Raw genomic sequence first — 18,346 nt, 5'->3', positions numbered from 1 at the left:
TTTACATAACGCTTTTTGATGGAGTATATAAGACATGTAAAGTGAAAAAAGTAAAGTAACAGCCTGTAGATTTCCCACTGCTGGGATAAGGCCTCCTCTTCAATTAGGGAGAGGGTTTGGAACATATTGCACCACGCTGTTCCAATGCGGGTTCGTGGAATGCACATGTGGCAGAATTTCGATGAAATTGAACACATACAGGTTTCCTCACGATATTTTCCTTCACCGCCGAGCTCGAGATGAATTATAAACACAAATTAAGCACAAATATATAGTGGTGCTTGCCTGGGTTTGAATCCGCTATCATCGGCTAAGATGCACGCGTTCTAGCCACTGGGCCATCTCATAAGACATGGTCTAATCTATATTCCTTGAATAGAGACAATTAAACCCAGCACGAACGTAATAGCCTTTACGTAACATGCAAAATGAAATGTCATTCAAACACGGTACGCGGAAATTCTAGTGTGGTTTATTAATTCCTGCTGCTAAAACGGCCAAAGTATATTTTTATTAATTTATACTTCATCGTACATCAAAGTATCAGAAAATGCTTAGAATCAAAAAATAATAAGTAGTACAATATTAACAATTCTTTCATTTAAAAAAACTTAAAAAATAAAAATTGAGAGGTGTTCCAACAATACATACATATTTGTCATTAAACAAAAAATAAATTAAATATCAACTAATATTAGAGTAATATTCTAAGCTTTGTATACGTAGTTTTAAGAGAGTTTTTTTTTTTTTGTAAATAACGAATGAAAGATTTGTTATATCATCAGTTTTTAGAAAGTGGTTATTAAATATATTGATATAGGTGTAGATCAATTTGTATGAACAGGTATAATTTTCCATAATTTTGCGTAAACAGTGAAGGATTATAAATTTTATGCTCACGAATTTTAATAATAAGGGTTTTCGGAATAAAATGTAAACCCCATATTGCTACTTTACGTATTCGCGGTAATCTTTAGAAGCTTAACTTTAACTAACAATGTTATGCAAAATCTATTTATAAAATAGTCAATAATGGTTTATTGTTTCTGTGTTGATTACCAAAGTAGGCTATATTGGTATAGGCCCTATTAACTCCAGACCACAGAATTAATATCGCTCACCAAAGTTTTGTATATAAGCTTTACTGAATGAGAATATACAATATATATATCGAACTATAATATGATTAAGTAACAGCCTGTAAATTAACCCACTACTGGGCTAAGGCCTCCTCTTCCATTAAGGAGAGGGTTCGGAACATATTCCACCACGCTGTTTCAATGCGGGTTGGTGGAATGCGCATGTGGCAGAATTTCGATGAAATTAGACACATACAGGTTTCCTCACGAATCCAAGCTGAAGAAAACGAAGCCATCTCAGCTCTATGAATATGATAAAGCTAAATAATAATATTCTTGGATTTCACTAATATTATGTTCGTTAACTATCCTAGTTAATAATCTAGATTGTTTTTAATGTTTATTAATGAAAAAGACCTTATTTAAGTCTGAATATTTGTTCTCAAATCACTTTTTTATTTTTATTTTTGTACAGTGTTTTGTTTTTTAATTTAATACAAACTTATTTTGTTTTATTTAAATACGCTTTAGTGATGTTCTAGAGTCGAGATGGCCCAGTGGTTAGAATCTTAACCGATAATTGCGGGTTCAATCCCAGACAAGCACCGCTGATTCATGTGCTTAATTTGTCTTTATAATTCATCTCGTGCTCAGCGGTGAAGGAAAACATCGTGAGGAAACCTGCATGTGACAATTTCATAGAAATTCTGCCACATTTGTATTCCACCAACCCTCATTGGAACGGCGTGGTGGAATATGTTCCAAACCTTCTCCTCGAAGGGAGAGGAGGCCTTTAGCCCAGCAGTGGGAATTTACAGACTGTTGTTGCTGTTGTTGTAGTGATGTTTATCGATAATATTTTTTTGTTTATCCGGTTCTTTACGATAAATATAAGCGGACCGCCGAATGGGGCACATGACTGTAAGAGCTCACACAGTATATTGGCGTTGTAAGAAAACTAAAATATTAACCAATCCTTACGTTGCCAATGCGCCACCAAATGTGACCCTGTAAGCTAAGGTGCTATGTCCCTTGTGCCTGTACTTACATAGGCATACTCAACCTTTAACAACCAATAATATTAAATATTGTGTAAATACGTATAAATGGATACCGTTTACATCTGCGTTAATATTATTGTATAACACTTAAAATACAATAGTATTTTCTTAATTGTCCCTTATAATTGATTATTATTATTTTCTTCGTAATAATTATTTTAATGTTTGATTAAATCAATATATGCATGTAGGTGCTGTGCTCTCGTTATTATTATTTTTAACTAACAGATTGTTAATCCGTTGCAAATAGTTGTTTTATGATTATTATAATTAACACATCTTGACATAGTATTGTATGATATATTTACTTGTGGCAAATATATTGGTAGCTCTAAGTGTACACTCTCGCTCAATTTATTTTATCTTTACTTACTGTTTGCATCAATGAGCTGAGATGTCCCAGTGGTTAGAACGCGTGCATCTTAAAAGATGATTGCGAGTTCAAACCCAGGCAAGCACCGCTGAATGTTCATGTTAAATTAATTTTGTGTTTATAATTCATCTCGTGCTCGGCGCTGAAGAATAACATCGTGAGGAAACCTACATCGCTAGTAAAAATAAAAATAAATCACTCTTATCCAACCCAATGCCGGTTATATTGAGAAACAATTAAATTTAAAATGTATTGCTACAATAATACCGGATACTACAACTTTAGTAAAAAAATCATGTTTTTATTTCACATATCTTTCGGAAATTAACAATTTGTGAATGATATTAAATAAATTTGTAATTATAATTATCACATATATCAGTATAATTTAGGTCGTATTGCGATTTTATCGCAACCTTTAAACTGTTTCATGATGATTACAACTGACCCACATTAAAAATGTCAAATGTATATTCGTATACAATATAAATGCATATGAGCACATACGTATTGTAATGTGTCTGACCTTGATAAACATCTGCATCGTATAGTGCGTAAAGACTAGTGGCGCCTCTGTGAGTGTTTTTGTAAGTTCAACTGTCTGTAAACTATTCACGTAAGTCAACCTGACGGGTGCCTTCAACCTCGTGAGCGCCTGCTGTCGCCGACCACCTGTCCCGACGCAGACATTAACGATGACGATTTGGAGGAACGACAGAACTGTGTACAGACCAAATTTTCACCCTTTTTGTCAGATGATGATCGCAAACTAGGAACAGTTTTTATTAAACCGCTCTTTTAATAACTACAACATATGACATTTTAAAATTAATAATAGTAATTAGGTACTTTATATTCAGTATAAAGTTATAATTTCTCTTACAAACTAGTGTCAATTATTAAGGTCACACAGGTCCCCTGTAGCTACACCTTTGTACACCTGTAATATACCTTAACACACAGATTAAAAAACAAAATTAAAATACCTCAAAGTGTAATTAGGAATTAAAATTGGTTAATACTTTAATAATAAATTAGAAATATTAAAAATGACAATAATTTCGACATATAGACAATACTATAATTCGCACTATAATTCGCACTACAGAGAATTACTATTCGCTTTTGTAGCTTGGAATATATTGGAATATGTAGCCTTTAGCCCAGCAGTGGGAATTTACAGGCTGTTGTTTTGTTGTTGTTTGTAGCTTATCTTTAACGCTCCGAATACTTACTTCATCTTGATATTGTTCTTAATATTTATTCAAACTCAAGCTCAAACCCAAATGGCTTTATTCAATATAGAAGTATTACACTTTCTTATTGACGGTAAATTGAAACAGTACCACTGGTTCGGAAAAGAAAATACCCTGACCTGAGAAGAACCGTCGAAAGAAACTCAGCGAGTTTTTTTACTTTTATTGTCTCATATATTGTATAAACAATTTAATATGAAATGAAATAGCCAGGAGGCGATCGTTTTATTCCCAATGTGAGCTATCGATCATAAACTCATTATTTCGATCATAAGCTTATTATTATTGTTTTCGTGCAAACAAAAATAACGGAAGTAATTCAAACTAAAGATACAGTTTTGATTAGACCCATAGCATTTCTTATTGATTACCAAGCTCATAAGCTCTCTTTGTACAAAATTCTTAAGGATTCCACTTTCAAAAAATGTTACTTATAATCAACAGCCAGAATCCTTTAACCTATTTATTCGTCAAAAGTAATTTTACCAGAAAATCGTTCTGACTTTAGAATTTATAATGTAAACATTGTAATAATTATCTTTTGAGTTAATTATTCTGTTCTAGATTTCCCCTGACAATAGGCTTGAGCAACATTAATATTTTATAGAAGCCAAACTTTCTTGCGGTCTATTTGCACAAAATATTTTTGAGGTACTGGGCATACTTTGTATGTTTTATTACTCATAATCTTTAATGGACTTTTTTGCTATTTGTTTTAATCAGGCGTTTTTGTTTAAATCATGTAATAGTAATGGTTTAAAGATAGAAATTATAAAGAAAACAGGTAAAACTAATTATTTTCAGGAAAAAAAATGGGAAGGAATCATAACCAAGATGGTGAGAGTGTGCGACATCTGCAACAAAACCTAACGCCGCGCTTAAGGCGCCGACGTTGATTACAACTTGGACCATACACGCCCCAGAATTTTAATTAAAAACATTTTCAGGGTGAGTAAAATCTAATTTTTCACATAAACATATTATTATAAACAAAAAATTAGAATGAGTTTGTTTATTTATAACAATACGTAGAAATTAATTTACATTTGTAGAATCATTTACAATTCGAATCAAGGACAATGAGATTTGTAAAGAGACTGTAGAGATTTGTAGAGAGAGAAATTTAGCTACTTTTTACGAATATGATATAATGACAGATCTTGTTATATGAAATCCGTTTTAACAATGATTTCGAGTCCATTTCCATTAGAAGCTGGTGTTGTAAGAACTATTCGAGCGTTGCCCTCTGGTTGACCTTGATAGTATCCTTAGGTACTTTCCAGTCAGTTATAGTAAGTACAGATAATAAAAGTGTAATATATATTTTCTTGGTGGTTCGGCTTTGTGCAAGCCATTCTGGGTAGGTACCACCCACTCATCAGTTATTCTACCGCCAAATAACAGTACTTAGTATTGTTGTGTTCCGGTTTAAAGGGTGAGTGAGCCAGTGTAACCACAGGCACAAGGGACATAACAACTTAGTTCCCAAGGTTGGTGGCACATTGACGATGTAAGGAATAGTTAATATTTCTTACAGCGTCATTGTCTATGGGTGATGGTGACCACTTACCATCAGGTGGCCCATATGCTCGTCCGCCAACCTATACCATAAAAAAATATATATAATATACGAATATATGAGCATCGGTAGTTTAAAAATGTAATACATTGAAAAATAAACTATTGCAGTAAAGTTTAAGTGAAAGATATAGAGTGTATCACATGATAAACTCAGATTATAAAATGTTTTATATTATGAGGTGATAGGTAATACATAAAATTATATATTGTCTGCTATACAGATTCATTACTTTGGCGTTATAGGATAACAGAAATAATTACACACATTATATATGACACAATATTAATTTTGTTTTGAGACCGTAGATGGTATTTTTCAGCTCTCACTACAACGGGTTGATGTCCATTTTTCCACTGCTATGCACTTTACGGCATATAGTTATAGTGTAAGAAATATTTGAAAAGAGTAAGGTGGGATGTCGTGGAGACTACCAGATCTGTATTTATTAGATATATTTTTTATTATTTTACAATATCCTAGGTCTCACAGCTGCCCGTGCCTTTTTTGCGTTCTACTTTAATGTATTTTGGCGTTTTATATAATTTTATATAATTGCTGAACATCTGCAGATCTTCACTGGACTTCGAGGGAGTCATCTTCTCGGAAGACGTGGCCCACACTCGATCGGAGAGAGTACAGCCTCGGCGACTCTGATGACGCTTTGTATAGATGTCTTGAGGCAGTGTTGTAATATTATTTGTATTATTTTTTATTTAGATAACTAATTACTAGTAGTAAATATAGCCTGAAATGGTGGCAAGCATGCTAGCAACATTTACTCGTTGAATGTCAGTTCTGATCCTCTAAGCAAAAACGTACTAGCTCTTCTTTTATCAGTGAAGGCAATATGACAAGAAATTATACTTTATTAAAGGTTTTTGTGCTAGTGATCCATGTGTCAGAGTCAAACTCCTGGAACACTTGTTACAACAGCAAATTAATAAAGGACATCCTCAGGCTCTTAAAACTTTCTCTAATATGAGACGATGCCAGTTTGTCAATGCATGTAGCGTCCAACCAGGGCCTTTTTCGTTCACTGGGAATCAGTGGCAGGTAATGGACTACACCGTGCTCTTTTGATGTACATGACTATTTACACGGAGCTCAATAAAAGCAGGAATGTTAATGATTGGTCAGAAAATCCTTGGAAAAGAAAGACCATGTAATCCAAGTGTTCCCCTTCTTTTCAGAGGACATCCATCCTCAAAGTACAGCGGTGTTCACACTAGGACCTTATTTCACTATAAATGTATATTATTTGTTATAACTAATATTATTAATTGGGGAAGCAAATAATTGATAATATAATAAAGAATTTGATTTGGACTAAGTAATTATACAATATTTGTGATTCTATATACGTAATATACCAAATGCACAAGAGCATGTACAAGGCAACGATTTAAGGCAATAGTAGGTACTCTTCCTATGAACTTATTTTTATTGCGCAAACTGAATTCGAACTCGACTTCTTAGAAAGGGTACCCGTTTAAGCTAGAAACTAATTAAATGATGTTATCAATATATGTAGGTAACCTAAATTATTGTTACGGTATTCCAGGCCTGATGTCTGCTTTTGAACAACAATTTAAATTCTTCTGTAGATTTTAGTAAAATCGTACACTTTTGCTTTTATTAATCTTTTATCAGCAATTTGGCACTACAAAATCTGATACTGAATTCGTACATACATTAACGATTGTTATTATAATTGTAGGATCTTTGGCAAGATCGACTTGTGCGGACGACATAGTCTCGGCATACCTGTCGCTAAAACCTTTCGGCAAAATCCCTTTTATTTTCAAATAAGTCTTTTTGAAAATTCGTGTTTCGCTTCCGACGACAAGAAATAGAAGAGGCCTTAAAATGTCCAAATTAAAAAATACGACGTAATAATATCACAGTAATTTAAAATAGTCAATTTTATATGTTGTTTCCAGCTTTATGTAGAAGCTAATAATCCGATTGATGTGATAGTTTTATATTATTCTAACCTTAGCTTTTACTTAGTCAGATATACGCTATAAATAAACACGTAAGACGAAAGGAGATCGTAAAAGGGATAATACATTTTACAGTACCTAAGAGATCCTTTATTCCTACATCATTCTTGTGCCTATAGTTACACTGGCTCTCTAACCATTCCAATAGGAGCACAACAATACCAAGTGTTGCTATTTGGTGACTATCGTGACGGGCTCGGCCAAAGCCCTATCATATAGCAAGTCAGGACGGATAGTCAACTATTTACATATTGTATTGAAAAAAAAGTTATTGAACGAAATAGCGCTGGTAGAACAAAAAGTAGACAGCCTCTGCCAGTTTACATTTAGTAAATATGTAATAATAAAGTAAAAAATCAATAGAATTCCGTTGTTAGAGAACTAGAGAGAAATAATTAGGATGAAAAGCAGAACTAGCAATCGAGAATACTAATCTATAAATGTATAAGATACTTCTAATGGAATTTTTTATATTACTTTTTTAATAAATCAAAAAATTCAGTTTTTTAATTAGTTAAGATCCATGTAATCCACGTATGCTAGACAATATTGTTTTAAGAATAGTTTTTTGGATGTATTATTCTTTCAAATTAACTATTTGTAACTTACTTCCAAGCCAACCAGAATAAATATTATTATGTTGTAAAGCGAATATCTCAATCTTAATAAATGTATATTGTTAAGAATAACTCGACTCTCAACAAGAAGAACTTTGGTTCATAGTGATAACACTAATTATAGTCCATTTAAAATATTTATTGATAAAATATCACTGCGTTTTATCACGCCCCACGAAGTCACAGTCCAATGTGATCATTGTGTGCAGAATTGTTTACTCTATTTGTGATATGCGCACGCGCTTGTTGTTACTTATTTATAATTTACTAATTTAATAATAACTTAGTTTAAAACAATATAAGAATATAAAATAATAATAAGAGTGACAGTTAATTAATTAGTGGAAAATATTTAAAAACGTTTACAAAGTACTAGAACACCATAATTCGAAAGGAGATAGGGTTTGATAATAATAGGCGAATAAACCGTAAATGGGTTAGTGAAATGTAAACAGCTTTGTGAGTTTAAACTAAAAAGCGACTGGTTTTTGTGCAACGCAAGCAAAATAAAATAAGGTAATATTTTGTTATTACAATAAAATTGACTGATTTGGTCTTAATTTTTAAATTCGTATTGTAACATCGAGTTTTCCCCTGCTGTTGTTTATTTAGGACGTGTCTTTAATGGATTTGTTTTGAAGTAAATAATGGTAATAAATATTTTAATTAATTACACTTTAATTAATAATAATTTGCCAAAACGTTTATTATGTATTATTTTATCTGAAATAATTAAAATAAATTATCTACCAAGGACTTACAAGAACAACATCCAAAACAATAAAAAAATATGTATGTATATTCCAGACCTAGTTCCATTGTGAGCATGTATTTTTTTAATTCCTATATTTTTACACTTCAGGCCAAACAATACTTATAGATAAAAAAAGATAAAAGCCCAATATTTATAATTATTTTCTAAAGATTATATATATCGCTCTGAATAAAAAAAAATAATGAATTTCGTAATATAAATTATTCGTGTTAGAAGGGTATGAGATAAACGATGATAAGTTAGTGTAATCTTGTTATATAAGAATGATTAACATGAATTCCTTAAATATATACAAATATGATCTAGATGTTCAAGATTTACAGTACTATGTTTACTTTAAAGGCAATTAAAATGTATTTATCTATAGCCAACATGATCATCGAAAAAGTTGTGTAACAATACCATTACCGATAAATATTACGTAATGTAAAGTTGGTGGTAGGTAGGGCTTGAGTACTGGACAAGTCTGTCTTACCAAATTATAGATATTATATATATTGAATATCTATATATGTGTTGTACGTCTGATGAGTCGAGTTCTCATCAGATAATCTACCGCCAAATAGTAAATGATGTTTTGGAGGTCCGATCTGTAGTGTGAAGGCCAGTGCCAGATACAAGTTACATCTTATTTAACATTGGCAATCTCAGGAATATATAACATTTCTCACAGAGCGAATAACTATGTGGTGACACATGTAGCCGTCCAATATAATATTTAATATAATAATAAGAGACAACATCACATACATCACTCCGATCCCAATGTAAGTAGCTGAAACACTTGTGTTATGGAAATCAGAAGTAACGACGGTACCACAAACACCCAGACCCAAGACAATATAGAAAACTAATGGTCATCTACATTGACTCGGCCGGGAATCGAACCCGGGACCTCAGAGTGGCGTACCCATGAAAACCGGTGTACACATCACTCGACCATGGAGGTCGTCAAAAATATCACCACAACATCCATTAAAACCACATATATAAACAGCGTAAAAAGTAACAAAGAGTATAAAGATGACAACTCATGGACATATTTTCCCCGTTTTAGGAGAAGCTTTTTGAGCTCACTATTACTTAATGGATACACTAGACTGTTTGTTTTTCATAGACAAACACATTTCCTCATGATTACGTTTTTACTTCTGAGCACGAGATGATTTATTAAGAACACAATTAGTGAAAGTGCTTTTCAAATAAAATTGACGTCAAACGTTTTCGTTTCAAAAATATTTTACACGTTTCCATATTTAATTTTTGAGATAAAATTGTTAACAAAATTTCGAATTAGATATAAATTATATCTGACATTAACCTATATGCTTATCAAAACGTGTTTTGCATTTAGATATAACGATAATGATTGTTTTCATTAAATATATAATTGTTTATACAATATTGAGGAACTGTTACTCATATATTATTTGATTAACATATTCCATAGGATTTGGTAAGAGCTCTGCTGTATTATGCACTGGAACTTTATTTATTTATTATAATGCAAAACTATTCCGCTGTCAACTTTAATTTTATTTCCATAACAACAACAAACAACAACAACAGCCTGTAAATTCCCACTGCTGGGCTAAAGGCCTCCTCTCCCTTTGAGAGGAGGCCTTTTTTCGGTTTGGAACTTATTCGTTAGTGTTAGGTTAGTGGAATACACATGTAGTAGAATTTCTATGAAATTTGTCACATGCAGGTTTCCTCACGATGTTGTTCACCGCTGAGCACAAGACGAATTATAAAGACAAATTAAGCACATGAGACAGCGGTGCTTGCCTGGGTTTGAACCCGCAATCATCGTTTAAGATGCACGTGTTCTAAACACTGGGCCATCTCGACTCCATATTTATTTCCATAGTTCGCCGATATTAAAACCATCATTTGATTGACCATTGATTTCCCGTCAATTACAAAGTTGTTTGTTTGTCTTTTCTATTCTTTTGGTTGAACACATGTGCTCTGTTCCAACTATAAGATATGAAAAGGCAAATAAACAACATATGACAGCAAATTGACGATATCATTGGTCGATCTTTGGCGTTTTGTCAAGAAAACTTTTATCGAAAATTTTGCAAGTAAAATTAAAGTAAAGTATTATTAATATATCATATATTAATGATTATGTATATCTCTTAGTACTGCACGATATAGCTGATTAATTAGAAAATCGCATGATATACGTAAATCTAGGCGTGTTTGTTTATCTTTACTCCATTATAGATTGGCTATGTAAATTTGTATAGTTACAAAATTTCAAATAAAGGCATCTTTTAATTCAAATAATTTATTTTATTTCACACGAACAATTATTATAAATCAGTATTCATAATTGTTGAAGTAGTTAATCTCCAAGAATTAAAAGAAGTTTGAAAAACTGAAGGATCAATCACTTTTTTGAGTATATTATTACTAAAATCTTCAATTTTTCTGATCGCAAGTTAAACTAAAGAGATCGGATACCGAGGAAACTTTAAAGTTTTTTTTTATTTTCCTACTATTTACGAGGCCCTCAATTTATTAAAGTTTTAATTTATGAGTAGGTACATGTAAATTTAAACTTACATGCTACCTCCCCTTAAACTTTTCATATTCGTTACTTAAACGAGTATAAAATAAGTATGACCAAATATGTGAGTTTTTAAAATGTTATTTAACTATAAGTACTACATCGAAAAATGTACGAACCACAAACAGAGATATTTATAGTATTAATTATTTTTTATCGTTATAAATAATAAGATATCTTCATTATTTTATTTTAAGTTTTTTTTTAAACTGTGAAAGATGATGTGTTTTATTCATAAACATTTTCTTACAGAATGTCATCAACATCATCATTCCAAGAAATAGCTTTCAAGGCGGAATTAGACCGGCATGTCGATCCGGAGTGTGAGCACCAGGCGCGCATACTATGTGGAGAGGATCCCACTACGCGTGTTGCCGTTGTTGAAGAGCTAAGAAATATAATATACAGTAATGTTACACTAATAAGTGTTGTTTTACAATAACAGACCAAACGGGACTTTCGTCTTTTCTCTTTTACTACCAGAATGTTAACATTGTATTATCCATCCTACTCTTGCGTTTATCAACAAGAAAACGACAAAGCCATCGGTTTTATTAACATTGACTCTCTGGAATGGTGCGTTGCGTCGTTTCCGAGCATAGGAGCCACATAGTATATTGAGACAGCTATCCGATGACCTTTAACAATGTCAAAAGCGTTTTTATAGCATAGGTAGCATTTTTTTATAATGATAGACTGGCAAAGGAGCCAATTGATGGCAAGTGGCCCTAAGACAATGACGGTGCAAGAAATTTTAACAAATCCTTACTTTGTGTCCTCAACTTATAAATATTATTTTCATAAAATGTTTTGTGTGATTGATTGCTTTTATATATATTCAGGCGCAAAATGATCAAATACAGAAATCGAACTCATTACCTTTGTACAAAGAAAAGATAATGTACCACAGTAATGGTGTGAAAAGAAACAATTTATTATTATTTTATAATAATCATTTTATATTTCTTATGTAGAGCACCCTAATACTCTATATTTTTTTCTAGAACGCGGCGAATGCCATCCACCGCGTATGGACGACGCATTTTTACTACGGTTCTTGCGCGCGCGCCACTTTATCGTCGCGCGGGCACATCGCTTGGTATGTTATGTTCCCCTAGTACATATGACTCAGTTGGTTAATCTTGAGCTAATTTTCGATTTAATCAATGTCATTTCAATTTTCATTGGATGACCCCTCTAGCTAGTTTCTAATCTGTTTTATAATCTAACACACATTATTTAAAAAAAACGATAATAGATGGCGCTAGTGAATACACTAAGTAGAGCTGAATTATATAGAATATGTGTAGAGTTAAATTAATTCATTTTTTTATTGCAAGACTTTTTTGAATAATTAAAGAACCGCCTCAGTCATATTATCTTATTAGCACAAGTAAATGTTGTTGTATTTTCGTAAAACTTTATTGTTTTTTTAGATGGTGCGCTACTGTAAATTCCGGGAAGAAAATCTACATTTATGGCGAGACGTGTACTGGTATGGACTCACAAGACTTGGCAATATATTTGAAGGCGTTTTGTTTGATAGGCCAGATGTTGGTAGACTTATTATATGCAGATTAGGTTAGTTAGAAATAATATTTTAAGCTGAAATTGATTTCAAGTAAACATCGAATTTAATTAAAACTTTTAAATTGATTTTTAACTGTATTTTGGGATCTCAAATACGATACATATAATATTATTGAGGGAGGTTTATTCCTTAGGGTGAGCCGGGTACGGACCTCGAGGATACTCTTCCTACCCGGGCTGTTGCTCTCCGGTAGCCTCGGCTACCTAATGTCAGGGTCCCGTAGTGACTCAGTGGTGTCATTTATTTATAACAGAACAGTTCCTATAATTATCACTAGATGTCGCTTACTCGTAAAAATTCAAGATATCGTTTTGTTCAGAGTAAAAGGATATAACATAAGCAAAAAAAATTATGTTATCTCTGGTTTCCCTTCAAAACGTATAAATCTTTCGCCTTTTACTAAAGATTTCCGTGGAGGGGAACACTCAAATGAGTCTTATCATATTTTTGAAGTCCTACATTATTTGTAGGACACAATTAAATTTAATGTATTATGAACCTACCAAGTAAACAAATGTACATTAAAAGAGTTCCCTTCAACAAAAAAAGCAAATAATCACATAAGTATTTTTATCTGTAACTTGGATAAAAAAAAACAAATAAATTCGTTAATAATTTTAAACCCTTTACAAATAGTTAACGGCGTGCATTAGTATGAGTAAATACAACTCATCCTTACAAGATGTCTTAGTGTGCGTGAGACGACTATGAAAAAAAACAGCAAAAAATTGAAAAGAACATATTTTTAAGTGTTGGCAAATTAACGCAGCTTCTTGAGTGAATAGATCTACCACAAACCAAAATTAGAGACTCGTACCTATTATTTTGAGACCTGTAATTATAAGAGTATTTGAGGACATGGTAGTGCTCTTGCTTAGACGAGCCAAGCGAAGCGCAAAGACACTACCTACCTTTTCTCGAAGCGCTTAGTAAATTTTTGGAACTCTTACTTGAGTTTGGACTATACGTTCTTCTTCTTCTTGGTGGTAGGGCTTTGTGCAAGCCCGTCTGGGTAGGTACCACCCACTCATCAGTTATTCTACAGCCAAATAACAGAACTCAGTATTGTCGTGTTCCGGTCTGAAGGGTGAGTGAGCCAGTGTAACTACAGGCACAAGGGACATAACATCTTAGGTCCCAAGGTTGGTGGCACATTGACGATGTAAGGTATAGTTAATATTTCTTACAGCGTCATTGTCTATGGGCGATGGTGACCACTTACCATCAGGTGGCCCATAAGCTCGTCCGCCAACCTATACCATAAAAAAAAGTATATATATATATACCAAATTAACAAATTTATCGCGGAATGTTGTCAATAGCGGACTTATTAGATATAAAAAGACTTGATTGCACAGCTCTCTTCAGATTTTATTGATATTTGAAATACCGTTATGTCGTTACTCACTGGCTATAATCAAAATTCTTAAGGTATTTCCTAATGTCCTGAATGAATATGTGATAAGTAACAAGTGTGACAGAAAAAAAATATCAAAGATGTAATTTTTCGCCCCTTAAATAGCTTATTTATATAATATTTTATATCCTATAAATCATGCGAGGGAAGCAGCGGGCAACAATTTTAAATGAATATTATTTATGTAATTCTTAATACCTGCCAATTTTCATACAAAAATTTTTTTAGAAACTTATTTTTTTATAAAGACGACTTAACAACCTGAAAAAAATATTGAACCAAATATATTACAGGTCAATGGGATCCAGATATATTGCCCGTGGAAGACCTTATACGAGGCTGTCTCCTGTTCTTAGAAGTTGGGATCATGCAGCCCAAGCTACAAGTGCTAGGAGGTACGGCCATGGTGGACTGTGAAGGCATCGGTATGAAGCATGTACGACAGTTAACTCCTTCCATCGCAACACAAGCTATGAACGTTATGGGAGTAAGTATTTCGTCTGTTTCTCTATAACTATATATATTACAATATACATATATGTTAAGCAAACAACAACAAAACAACAACAGCCAGTAAATTTTCTCCAAGCCTCCTCTCCTTTTGTGGAGAAGGTTTGGAACATATTTTATCACGCTGTTCCAATGCGGGTTGGTGGAATATACAAGTGGCAGAATTACGATTAAATTAGACACACGCAGGTTTCCTCACGATTTTACCTTCGCCGCCGAGCACGAGATGAATTAAAAATACAAATATATTTTATTTATTTTAAACAAACATTGAAACAAAGTTGACAAAAAGTTAAGTAAATAAAAACCTATGCTTCACAGATATCATAATAATAAGTACAAAATAAACTTGAACTCATTTTAAAGAAAATATCATGATTTATCTTTTTTTCCTGTTATAGTTAGAATAGAGTATGGAATACACCTAAAAATTTTAATAATTTTATCACATATTCTTCCTCAGTTATAATTTCCACTACCAAGTCTAGTTGGATGTACAAATTACACCACAATTATTGTATTATATTATGTGTATAAAATTTGGGCATTCATTTTTTCTTTTATTTATGGTACCACTCTCATGATACACCAGATAACGTTTCCGATCCACCAACGCGGTGTCCACGTGGTGAACTGCTCAAGATTGTTCGAGAAACTCTTTAATGTTTTCAAGAGACTGGCGCCATCGGAAGACATTTGGAAGAAAGTACACTTTCATGGCTATGATTATAACTCTTTACATAGGTAAGCTTGAATTCAATTTATTGCCAATGTAATAATGATTCAAGAGTGCTCACAACAGCCCAGAACCATTTTCGATTAAATTTGGCATGAAGTATGCTTGAGCCCCAAGTATAGACATCGGCATGTTTTTTAAATTTAAGTTTCTTATCACAATCTGAATATGGCGGCGAAGCAACAGGTTCAGTTATTTAAAAATATTTTGATTATAATTAAAAAGATACAGAATAATTAAATAAATAATTTTAAGAAATTGTAAATTACTTATTATTTTTGGCTATACCATTAGCATTAAGGTTTTATAAATAAATAGCGTTGGCACAAAAAAAACACCAAAATATTTTTAAAATTGTTTGTCTCGTTTCCTGTTGTCTAAATAACATTTATTTAATTTTAAACAGAATAAACAATGCAAATTATAATTATCTTTACAATAATTCGTGATGGAATTTCAAACAATACAATATATAATAGATATGACAGTTTGTACAAAAACATTTTTATACGTCATAACATTTTTTCTCAAACATTTAATTTCTTGTTTTTTTTATTAAAACAAATGAAAGAAAAGATAAGTGATGAAGCAATTCGTTAAATATATTTTCAAAGAAATAGAAGAAAATATATTTACATGTTTTACATACAAATCATCTTGGATGAGGTGTTAATATTCCTTATTATTTTAGCATAGTCGTTAGTTATATTATTTTCTCCATCTAATACATTGAAATGGGTTTTTCTTATATATCAACGGCTTCAAAATAATCTCAAAACAACAAAAGTAGTATAATTATAATTTATTCGTCTCGTAAAAACTCGTACGAAACCCTCAAATCTGACCAATAAATTATTATAAGGTTATTTTCACCGATAAACTCTCAGCATACCAGAATCAGGAAATTGGAAATCTTTACACTCCCCTGTCGTGTAGAGTAAGTCTGTTGATCCTGATTTAGGACTCTTTCCAACCATCGTTGTAAGATATATTCCACTAAAATATATCAACAACGAAGTATCTTCTTAGCGTTTATTTAATTTGACAAAAATCCTCTACTAATCTTTCATATCCAGTAATACCTAATTTATTAATCCAATTGTATATTTTCAGATACATTGATCCAGACTGCCTTCCAAAACGGTACGGCGGACGTCGTGAACCAGTTTCACTGAAGGAGTGGTTGACGAAAATTAAATATTACAAAAGCAAACAGTTCGATGAAGACTTACGGACTTTAGGTTATGCTATCGATGAATGAAAAGACTGATGTGATTAATTTTAATATTCATGTAATAAATATATTCTTAGTTTACCGAACTCGAGCGCCAATCAGAAATCAGCCCAAGTCAAATCAAAAGAATTAATAGTTGGCAGAAAGTTTTATATTTTTATATAAATATCATTGTTTTTTGATTTATTTTTAACAATAACTGCAAGTATACATCATGTTGTGTATATATTGATAAACCTTTGTAAATATATATTATATATAATATACATATGCGTTTTATTTGTAAAAAAATACAGTTAATTAATTTGAATTTCAAATAACCTTATTCAATGTAGAAGCATTACATTACGTTAAACTGCCCTGAACTGAAATGAAAATGCAAAACATTTTTAATTGTGCAAATTGTCTAAGGACTAAAATTTTGGATATGTTTAAATAACTTGTTAAATATACAACTGGTACTTCTTTTTATTTGTCTTACTAAATAATTGGTACCTAATTAGCAATTGTTTGACTTAAATACTATAAATTAAAAAGCAAAAAACATTATGATATTCTTTATTTAAAAACAAAAATTACATTGAATGTGGATGTACAAACGTTATATAATTTATAATATTATTATTCACTTTAGTATAAATATACAATTTCATGATTTTACGTATGTAAATAAAATTTAAGAGGTTTTTTGTTTTAACCTCGGATCAGGACAATAAACAGGTATTGAGTTTTTCTGTTGATTAATTCAGTGTTGTGCTTTAACGTGTGCGCAGTTCAAATGATTAACATGCTTTCTGTGCCTCAGAAAACACGTTAACTTTGGGCCTGTGCATAACCTATTTGCCAAATCGCTATCTCATGAATATACGAAAGTAAATTAATAGAAAGCTGATTACAGTATTTGCGCACACACTGAAATAATTAAACATAATATAGATAGATGATACATACCACCCAAAAGAAACATATCAATTTAATTAAGAGCTTTATTCCGCTAACGATGAATGTGTAATAGTATTCTATAATAAACACGAACTAGGTGAGCTCTTACACAACGACTGTAACTAGTTGCAGCTCGATGATGCAATGTTATCTTGATAAGATGAATCGGTTTAATGCAAGTAATTTTACATTAACATACATTGCTCGTTTAATGCATTTGTATACATTGCTCTGTGGTTCATATTTGACTCTGTCCAAATGCCACATAACAAGGATAATACTGAGATGTCGTCGAGAAGTCACTGAAAGCCCTGAGATTGGAAAGGACGTAGGATTTTTGCCTTACAAGTCCACTGTCTCTCAATTCTGCTGCGCTAGTGGTTCAACAGAGCTGACCTCATGATAGGCAAGCAATTAGTTCCATCAGCTTACCTATCGTTTTCCTCTTCATATGCATATTATGCTTTCACTCTCATAGTCACATTAAATGTTATTTTGACAAGGTAGTATACAACAAAGTACTTAAAACAGCCACTTTACTAATTTCGGGTGCTGAAAAATCCTTGACAAAAAAAATACATAACTTTTTAAA

The 18,346-nt window shown here is 32.1% G+C and overlaps 1 protein-coding gene and 1 non-coding gene across 2 annotated transcripts; both read left to right on the top strand.

Annotated features, from left to right (window-relative positions):
- Nucleotides 1–8,277: 8,277 nt before the first annotated feature.
- LOC124534901 (alpha-tocopherol transfer protein-like) lies at nt 8,278–17,027 on the top strand. Its single transcript, XM_047110942.1, has 7 exons — nt 8,278–8,487; nt 11,577–11,731; nt 12,329–12,423; nt 12,761–12,905; nt 14,626–14,819; nt 15,435–15,586; nt 16,692–17,027. The coding sequence occupies exons 2-7, from the start codon at nt 11,578–11,580 to the stop codon at nt 16,837–16,839; spliced, it is 888 nt and encodes a 295-aa protein (XP_046966898.1). The 5' UTR covers nt 8,278–8,487; nt 11,577; the 3' UTR covers nt 16,840–17,027.
- On the top strand, nt 13,271–13,388 carry LOC124534980. The gene has a single exon (XR_006966771.1). It is a non-coding gene; the product is annotated as a U5 spliceosomal RNA (small nuclear RNA).
- Nucleotides 17,028–18,346: the final 1,319 nt, after the last annotated feature.

This window comes from Vanessa cardui, chromosome 13 (assembly GCF_905220365.1).
Source record: "Vanessa cardui chromosome 13, ilVanCard2.1, whole genome shotgun sequence".
NCBI classification, from domain to species: domain Eukaryota; kingdom Metazoa; phylum Arthropoda; class Insecta; order Lepidoptera; family Nymphalidae; genus Vanessa; species Vanessa cardui.
This window is presented reverse-complemented; position numbering and strand designations above follow the sequence as displayed.

Coding starts and splice junctions, on each gene's coding strand:
- LOC124534901 (XM_047110942.1), top strand. CDS start 11,578: ATGTCATCAACATCATCATTCCAAGAAATAGCTTTCAAGGCGGAATTA. Junction 12,906..14,625: donor ACTTATTATATGCAGATTAG/GTTAGTTAGAAA, acceptor AATATATTACAG/GTCAATGGGATCCAGATATA. Junction 14,820..15,434: donor AAGCTATGAACGTTATGGGA/GTAAGTATTTCG, acceptor ATGATACACCAG/ATAACGTTTCCGATCCACCA.